Here is a 9,694-nt window from a genome sequence, read left to right as displayed (position 1 = left end):
AAGAAGAGGTCTCGCTGCCCAGGCGGGTCTCGAACCCGCGGGCTCAGGCCATCCACTCACCTCAGCCTCCCAGAGGCGCGGGATGACAGACTGAGCCACCGAGCCCGGCTTCTCTCTCTTGTTTTTTGTTTGGATTTTTTTTTTTAACCACAGCTTTCCACTTCTTGACTTCCCTTGGTTTTGTTTTTGAGTTGGAGTCTCACTCTGTCACCCAGACTGGAGTGCAGTGGCACGCTGATGGCCACTGCAGCCTCAACCTGCTGAGCTCAGGTGATCTTTCCACCTCAGCCTTCCAAGTTGCTGGAACTACAGGCATGCGCCACCATGCCTGGCTGATTTTTTGATTTATTGTAGAGATGAGGTCTCGTCAAGTTGCCCAAATCTGTGGGTTCAGGCAGTCCTCTCACCTCAGCCTTCCAAAGCGCTAGGATTATAGGTGAGACCCACTGCGTGCAGCCCCTCTTCTGGTTTTCTAGAGAGGCTGCCTAGGATTCAGGTCTTCTCATTCCCCACCTAAACTCTTTCTAATACGTCCTCTTACTCATCTTGAGATATATCTGTAAATGATCACAGTGTCCTGTTACTTTCCTTGAAAGTACCTCATTTCCTTCCTTCTTCAGGCACTGTGACCACTGAGATGTTCATGAAGATGTCCAACTCAGAGATCATCCGGCACCTGACAGAACAGTTTAATGAGGTGGAGGAAGACGATCGGGACCCTCTTGCCCCTGTTACTTCGAAACGCAAGACCTAGTACCCTCTTCCTGCTGATTCTGGGAAAGGGGGTCGTTTTTAGGAGGAGGAGTTCAATCTCTTGGGGGTAAAAGGGACTCATAGATACTATATTAGATATCTAAATAATGTGCTTCTAGAGTTGATGAGAATAATAGGAAATGAGGCATAATGAGACACAATTTTTTTGAGTTGGAGTCTCTTTCTGTCGCCCAGGCTGGAGTGCAGTGGCATGCTTACGGCCACCCCAGCATCGACCTGCTGGGCTCCGGAGATCCTTCTGCCTCAGTCTTTCAAGTAGCCGAAATTACAGGCATGCTACCACGCCTGGCTGATTTTTGATTTACTGTAGAGATGAAGTCTCGCCAAGTTGCCTGGGTTGGTCTCGAACCCACGGGCTCAGGCAGTTCACTCGCCTCGGCTTCCCAAAGTGCTGGGATTACAGGCTGAGCCACTGAGCCTGGCCAGTAAGACACATTTTTACGATACTTTTAGATTTTGACTTTCAAGCTCCTGTGGCTTCGTGGACCTGGTAATAACGCTCCCATCCTTTCATAAACCCTTCTGTAGGACTCAGGGGATTATCCATTGACAGCTCCGGGTTCATCCTGGAAGAAGTTTCGGGGCAGCTTCTGTGAGTTTGTGAAGACGTTGGTCTATCAGTGCCAGTACAGCCTCCTCTACGATGGCTTCCCTATGGACAACCTCATCTCCCTGCTCACTGGCTTCTCAGACTCGCAAGTCCGTGCCTTCCGTCACACTAGCACCCTGGCTGGTGAGTGCTCACTTTTACTCTGTGGATGTCTCTTGGGGGTCGGTAAGGTTTTTCTCCTGCTTCTGAATCTTCTTTCCTACCTGCATCTTAGCTCTTTACTTCAGGGTCATGCTTTTTTTTTAATCCCAAACTTCAATCCAGTTACTCATTTTTCAGAAGAAAGAGTTCACAGTAATGATTTCCAGCCTTCATATTTTTCTCAGCGCTCACCACGGGAACAAATTGAGGGATAAGGAAGGCCAGAAGAGTTAGAGGGGAAAAGTCCACTAAAGGATAGCCAGTCTTAGGATCTTAGGGTCACTCTACTCCGGTTTCTCATTTTCACTATCCTCCTACGCATCCTGCCCTCTATGACTTAAGTAATGTTTTTTTAATTACGTTTTTCTGACTGAAAGCCATGAAACTGATGACATCCCTGGTAGGAGTTGCCCTCCAGCTGAGTCTGCACAGAGACAACAATCAACGTCAGTATGAGGCTGAACGAAACAAGGGGCCAGGGCAGAGAGCACCTGAGCGGCTAGAGAGCCTGCTGGAGAAACGCAGAGAGGTGAGGCGTGTTCCCTGCTTCTTCCCTCTCTCTCTCCCCAGCACTGCTGCCACTGACCCCCTTGTCATGTTTTGGGAAGCTTCTCTGATCATGGATAATGGGATAATGAGTAATGGAATCTGGCAATAGTGTCATCACCCTATACTGTCAGAGATCATTGCACATGCATCTTGTTTCTGGGTTGTGGGCTCAGTAGGTCATGTGTGATCTAGACTTCTCTCTAATTCCACTTCTGCTCCGTTCCCCTTGGTAAGCATTCATTATCAGAAGAGTTTAAGTGCTGTACCTGCCTGTTATGCAAGGCATTAAGCTTTGACCTTCTGGTCAGGTGTGCAGTGTGCAAGTGATCCTGGTGGTACTGAGGGCCAGCAACTGACAAAGGAGGCCAAGACTGTAAGGAATGGAAAGAGCACAGGCCTTCTGGTGACTCCTAGGTTTAACTTTTGTTCCGTGTGCCCTGGCCTACGTAGCCTCTCCAAGTTTCAGTTTCCTTTCCTTTAAAAAGGGGATGGACTAGGTGTGGTGTATTACGCTTGTGATCCTAGCACTTTGGGAGGCCAAGGCAGGAGGAGCACTTGAAACCTGGACAACATAGTAAGTTTTACATAAATAAGTTCATCCAGTTTTACATAAATAAGTTCATCCTTATTTACATAAAAAAAAAAATACGGCCGGGCTCGGTGGCTCAGCCTGTAATCCCAGCACTTTGGGAGGCCAAGGCAAGTGGATTGCCTGAGCCCATGGGTTCGAGACCTACCCGGGCAACTTGGCAAGACCTCATCTCTACAATAAATCAAAAATTAGCCTGGCGTGGTAGCGCACGCCTGTAGTTCCAGCTCCTTGGAAGGCTGAGGCAGAAGGACCGCCGGAGCCCAGCAGGTCAAGGCTGTGGTGGCCGGGAGTGTACCACTGCACACCAGTCTGGGCGACAGAGTGAGACTCCAACTCAAAAAAGACCCAAAATCAAAAATAAATAAAAGGGGGATAAGTCCACGTTTACGTGAAGATTAAATGAGAGGAGTAGATTGCCTAGCCTTGGCACATAGTAGGCATTTGCTTTGTTTCCTTTTAAACTTAAAGACAATGACTGGAGGGCATAAGCTGTAGCAAAATCTTTTATACTGATTAAACCTTCAAACAGCTGAGTCTATCATAAGACTAACACTGATGTTTCTCCTCACTCTTCATTAGTATATAAGACCCATCCCATGATATTGGCAGGCTCAGCATTCTAATTTTACCATTTGACTGTTTCTGTAGCCCTCACAAAAGATCTTTCAGGCTGGGCTCAGCCTGCAATCCCAGCACTTTGGGAGACTGAGGCAAGTGGATTGCCTGAGCTCAAGGGTTCAAGACCAGCCCGGGCAACTTGGCGAGACCTTGTGTCTACAATACATACATAAATAATTAGCTGGACGTGGTAGCGCACACCTGTAGTTCTGGCTACTTGGAAGGCTGAGGTGAAAGGATCACCGGCGCCCAGCAGGTCGACGCTGGGGTGGCCGTGAGCATACCACTGCACTTCAGCCTGAGCGATAGAGTGAGACTCCAACTCAAAAGAAAAAAGAAATAGGTCTTTCATTCTAAAGCATAAGAGAAGGAAACTTTCTATTCCCTCAGTCTCTTTTGCAATTTTTCATTGTTAGGTTGATCTTGAAAGCTTATTCATATTAATAGGCTTGTTTTAGATATTTAATTATAAATACTAGTGTGAATCTCTTGTGGGGGGCTTCTCTAGGCTCTTGTTTCATCAATTATTTCCCTATTTTATCTTTGCTTTCTCTCTCCCCACTATTTTCTTGTCTCTACTTATAAATGGGTATAGGCCCTTGAATCTTCATTTCACTCTGCTTGTCTTTGAGTTACTCTGTGTCTATCCTTCCTTTTAGGATAGTATTCCTTTACTTCCTTTTTTTTGTTCGTTTGTTTTTGTGTGGTTTTTTTTGAGTTGGAGTCTCACTCTGTCGCCCAGACTGGAGTGCAATGGCCGCTCCCGGCCACCGCAGCCTCAACCTGCTGGGCTCCGGCAATCCTTCTGCCTCAGCCTTCCAAGTAGCTGGAATTACAGGCGTGCACTACCATGCCTGGCTAATTTTTTGATTTCCTGTAGAGATGAGGTCTCGCCTGCCCAGGCAGGTCTCGAACCCGCGGGCTCAGGCAGTCCACTCACCTCAGCGTCCCAAAGGCGTGAGATTACAGGCTGAGCCACCAAGCCTGGCTCCCTTACTTCCTTAATGTCCAACTGATTGAATTCTTTTTGCTACTAGCTTCTATCCCATTTTTTTTGAAGCTGTATTTCCAAACCACTAACTTCTTGATTCCTAAGGTCAGTGGCTTTTTTTCAATCTCCCTTCCATTTTACAGAATTTGGTACAGATGACTTACCTTCTCCCCTTCCCTCACTTCTTCTTTAAATGTGAAAATTTTCAAATATTGAAAAAAGTGGAGGTACCAGTGTGATGAATGGAGGAGAACCTCCAAAAAAGACAATTATTTTTTGCAGAGCGGGCCCCTTGTACCATACGCTTCCCCTGCTAGATAAGTGTTCTAGGAACTCACTGACAGCAAGGTCTAGCCAGTGTTGTTGTGAGGGGCTGCCTTTGACTTCAGTGAATTTTTTTGGAGATCCTTCCAGAGTGTTTGCCCATCCTGTGAGGGGCGATTTATGAGCACACTTGCCCACGCCACGCTGAGCAGTTCCTGACCAGAAGTGGCATGACCTCTGTGCCCCGCTCTCCCTGCTCACCCCGCCTCCCCTTGAGCGGCTGGCTTGTTTGTTTCCCTCCCTGGACGAAAAGCGTTCTCAAAGGGAAATGCTCTGCTTGTTTGGAATAGGTGAGGCCAAAACCAGCAGAAGCACTCAAAGGCCTCAAAATTAACAAGGTCAAGGACTCTTTTGAGCAGTGGAAAAAGCATTTTGACAGGGATGTTGCCTCAGATTGCCTCGGAGAGTCCTCTGAAGGTGACTGAAGTTTAAACATGTAAGAATAAATACACGACTTTTTATAAATACATTCTGGGTTTTGGGGTCCCCCTCCTTTATCTAGATTTAACAGCCAATATTTTACATATTTACGTCTTTTTTGCTATTTTATAGTAAATTATGGACATATTGGTACTCCAATTCTAAAGACTTAATTATGTTTTCTAGAAAGTGATGTGTTCCTACATAATCCCAGTATCATTTTTACATCCAGAAAAATGAACAATGATTCCCTAAACGTTTTCTAATTCTGGTTCCTATTTCCCCATTTGTCTCCCAAATACCTTTTATATGTGATTAATTCCTACCAGGATCCAATTAAGGACCCTGCGTTGTTGCCGTTCTTGTCTCCTTAATATTGTGCAGAACATCTGCCTCCACAATATGCTGACTTACTGAAGAGGTGGGGTCAGTTATTTTAAAGAATGTGTGCTTTCTCCTTATAATTCTGCTCTCTTGGTATTTATTCATGTAATCTAGGGTTCCTCAACAATGACACTATGAACATTGAAGGGTTGTCCTGGTATTATAGGATGTCTAGCAGCCTTCCTGGCCTCTATTAGATCCTAGTAGTTCCCTGTCCCCCCTCACCAAGTTGTGACAACCCAAAATATCTTTGGACATTGCTAAATCTCCCCCAGGCACAAAACTGCCCCCAGTTGAGAACCACTGATCTAATTGTTTCTTCTCATTTTTATTAGTCCTACTCCTTCTATTAAGCAAACCGTGTTTATTAAAAATTTGTTTTCCCAACTGTTAGTAAAAAAAAATATAGGCATCGTACCTCAGAAATACTGTGGGTTTGGTTCTAGACCACTACAGTAAAGCAAATGTTGAAGTACAGTTAGTCACACAAATATTTTTGGTTTCCTGCAATAAAAATTATACTTGTACTATCTGTAGTCTATTAAGTTTACAGTAGCCTTATGTGTAAAAAATAATGTATATACCTTAATTTTAAGATACTTTATTGCTAAAAAATATTAATGGTCATCTGAACCTTTAGTGAGTTATAATCTTTTGGCTGGTGGAGTCTTGCCTCATTGTGCATGGCTGCTGACTGATTAGAATGGTGGCTGCTGAAGTTTAGGGCGGCTGTAGCAGTTTCTTAAATAAGACAACAGTGAAGTTTGCCATATCTGTTGACTCTTCCTTTCCTAAAAGATTTCTCTGGGCCGGGCTCGGTGGCTCAGCCTGTAATCCCACGCCTCTGGGAGGCTGAGGTGAGTGGATGGCCTGAGCCCGAGGATTCGAGACCCACCTGGGCAGCGAGACCTCATCTCTACAATAAATCAAAAAATCAGCCGGGCGTGGTAGCGCGCACCTGTAATTCCGGCTACTTGGAAGGCTGAGGCGGAAGGATCGCCAGAGCCCAGCAGATCGAGGCTGCGGTGGCCAGGAGCAGCCACTGCACTCCAGTCTGGGTGACCGAGTGAGACTCCAACTCAAAAAAAAAAGAAAAAGAAAAAAAAAAAAATTTCTCTGCGCGCAACCCCCTTGGGTCCCCTCCTACTCTGGGAGCTTTTCTGTCTTCTCAATAAATCCTGCTTTCTAAAAAAAAGAAAGGTTTCTCTGTAGCGTGCAATGCCGTTTGATAACGTTTTACCCACAGAACGTCTTTCAAAACTGGCGTAAGTCCTCAAATCCTGCCCCTGTTTTGGCAACTCGGTTTATGTAATACTCTAAATCCTTTGTTGTCATTTCACACCATCATCTTTACTAAGAGATTTTATCTTACGAGTCCACTTTTTTTGCTCACCCATTAAGAAGTAGCTCCTTATTCGTTTAAATTTTATCGTGAAATTACAGCAGTTCAGTCACATTTTCAGTCTCCACTTCTAATTCGAGTTATCTTGCTGTTCCCTCCACATTTGCAGTTACTTCCTCCACAGAAGTCTTGAACCCCTCAAGGTTATCCATGAGGATTGGAATCAACTTCTTCAAACTTCTGTTAATGTTGATATTTTGACCTCCCATGAATCACAAATTTTTGGGGGGTTTTTTTTTGAGTTGGAGTCTCACTCTGTTACCCAGACTGGAGTGCAGTGGCCGCTCCCAGCCACTGCAGCCTCACCTGCTGGGCTCCAGCGATCCTTCCACCTCAGCCTTCCAAGTAGCTGGAACTACAGGCGCACGCTACCACACCCGGCTAATTTTTTTGATTTACTGTAGAGATGAGGTCTCGCCAAGTTGCCCAGGTGGGTCTCGAACCCATGGGCTTAGGCAGTCCACTCACCTCAGCCTCCCAAAGCGTGGGATTACAGGCTGAGCCACCGAGCCCAGCCCACAAATGTTTTTTAATGGTATCTACAATGATGAAGCCTTTCCAGAAGGTTCTAAGTTGACTTTTCTCAGATTCATCAGAAGAATCACTATCTATGGCAGCTATAGCCTTTATGAAATGTATTTCTTAAATAATTGACTTGAAAGTTGAAATTACTCCTTGATTCATGGGCTGCAGAATGGATGTGTTAGCAGGCGTGAAAACATTCATCTCTTTATATATCTTCATCAGAGTTCTTGAGTGACCAGGTACATTGTCGTTGAGCAGTAGTATTGATATATATATATATATTTTTTTTTTTTTTTTTTTTTTTTGAGCTGGAGTCTCACTCTGTCGCCCAGACTGGAGTGCAGTGGCCGCTCCTGGCCACCGCAGCCTCGACCTGCTGGGCTCTGGTAATCCTTCCGCCTCAGCCTTCCAAGTAGCTGGAACTACAGGCGCGTGCTACCACGTCCGGCTCATTTTGGTTTATTGTAGAGATGAAGTCTCACTGCCCAGGCAGGTCTTGAACCCGTGGGCTCAGGCAGTCCACTCACCTCAGCCTCCCAAAGGCACGGGATTACAGGCTGAGCCACCGAGCCCGGCTTGATATATTTTTTAATTTGGATAAAATTGTTTATTTGCAAGGCACATTAGAAAAGAAGGGACCAAAAACCTTGCAGAAACAATGAGATACATTCTTTAACTGGCATACAGAGGTATCTAAAAAATTAAATAAATCAAAATTTGCTTTCCTAATTTTATTTATTTATTTATTTTTATAAAAGGCAGATGAAAATCTTAAACAACAATTGAGGACATAATGAAAGAGGACAGTACCCTGACTGAACTAACCCCAGTTGCTCTTTCTGTCCCTCTTTATTTCAATACTTTGAGCCCATTAACCTTTTTTACGATTATTTTTCATTCTTGGGATAATGCAAAAGGGGAAGTTAGTAGGGAATAAATTTTTTTGCAGGTTCCACATGCTGTGAAAAACCTATTAAATTTTAGTCAAACTCAGCTAGACTAACTCTTATGAACTTCTTTTTTATTTTTATTTTTTTTAAGCTGGAGTCTCACTCTGTCACCCAGACTGAAGTGCAGTGGCCGCTCCTGGCCACTGCAGCCTCGACCTGCTGGCCTCCGGCGATCCTTCCGTCTCAGCCTTCCGAGTAGCTGGAACTACAGGCACACGCTACCGTGCCCGGCTAATTTTTGATTTATTGTAGAGATGAGGTCTCGCCAAGTTGCCCAGGCAGGTCTCGAATCCACAGGCTCAGGCTGTCCACTCACCTCAGCCTCCCAAAGGCGCGGGATCACCCAAAGGCTGAGCCACCGAGCCCGGCTATGAACTTCTTCCAAACCCCATCTGAAACACTACAACTTTTTTAAATCGAGTAATAATATTTTGAAAGGAATTTTTTTTTTCTGAATGTAGGTCTCAACAGTCGATTTAAACTATTCAGTAAATCATGCTGTAAACAGATGTGCTGTCATCTAGGCCTTGTTCCACTTATAACACACAGGCAGAGTAGATTTAGCATAATTCTTAATTTTAATTTTAATTTAATTTAATTTTTTTGCGACAAGATCTTGCTGTGTTGCCCAGTGTGGTCTCAAATTCCTGGGTTCAAGCAATCTTCTTGCCTTGGCTTTCCAGAGTTGATGGGATTACAGGCGTGAGTCACTGGGCTCGGCCAGATTTAGTATAATTCTTAAGGACCATAGGATTTTTGGAATAGTAAAAATGTGTGTGTGTATGTGTACAATATATATATCTGAGGTTGGGACTAAAAAATGCCTGAAATTTTCTTTTGGAGGTTGGGCCCCTTGTAGTACACTCAGAATTTTTTCTTCTGGATCAAACGATCAACCAACGTTTTTTGTCTGGAAGGAGCTTGTACTTTTCTATAGCCTTATGCTATTGGGCTATAAGCGAGTTTGACCTGTTTATCCCTGTCCTTCAGCTCCAAGAGCATCAAGAGGAGATTGAGGGGATGATGAACGCCCTCTTCAGGGGTGTCTTTGTGCATCGGTACAGGTGAGTTAATGGGCGTCTCATTGAAGCAGCTGGTCCTGCAACTGGAGCAAAAACTCTCAACAAGTGTTTCAGGTTAATGAAGTTTATCCCTACCTACAAAGACCTTGTAAGCTCTTCTGAGAGAAAAGATGAGGATAGACATTGCTGAGTATTCTCCGGCTCCAGCTTTGCCCAAGTTCTGCCCTCACCCCCTATCTTTCAGAGGCTGGAGCTTGAGAAGATAAGAGCAGAGAACCAAAAGGCGGGCTTGCTTTTTTGAGGAATATGTGCAGCTTGGCAGGCCTTTTCCTGGCCCAGCCTTCTCTTTCACTGTGCTGAGGGCAGGGGAGTTTTATACTGCTTAAAGAACT

At 44.8% G+C, this 9,694-nt stretch overlaps 1 protein-coding gene across 1 annotated transcript in view; it reads left to right on the top strand.

Annotated features, from left to right (window-relative positions):
• Window positions 1-624: 624 nt before the first annotated feature.
• Window positions 625-9,694, top strand: part of STAG3 (stromal antigen 3) — a 31,356-nt gene continuing 22,286 nt past the window's right edge. The window contains exons 1-4 of the mRNA XM_008067014.2: window positions 625-697; window positions 1,303-1,507; window positions 1,903-2,054; window positions 9,271-9,344. Of these exons, the coding sequence (XP_008065205.2) occupies window positions 638-697; window positions 1,303-1,507; window positions 1,903-2,054; window positions 9,271-9,344 (491 nt within the window). The 5' untranslated portion in view covers window positions 625-637. The remainder of the gene's footprint in view (window positions 698-1,302; window positions 1,508-1,902; window positions 2,055-9,270; window positions 9,345-9,694) is intronic.

The sequence above is a fragment of the Carlito syrichta genome, unplaced genomic scaffold (genome assembly GCF_000164805.1).
Source record: "Carlito syrichta isolate Samal-C Ts95f unplaced genomic scaffold, Tarsius_syrichta-2.0.1 Scaffold106279, whole genome shotgun sequence".
NCBI classification, from domain to species: domain Eukaryota; kingdom Metazoa; phylum Chordata; class Mammalia; order Primates; family Tarsiidae; genus Carlito; species Carlito syrichta.
The sequence above is the reverse complement of the archived record's forward strand: the minus strand, read 5'-3'. Positions and strand labels throughout refer to the sequence as shown.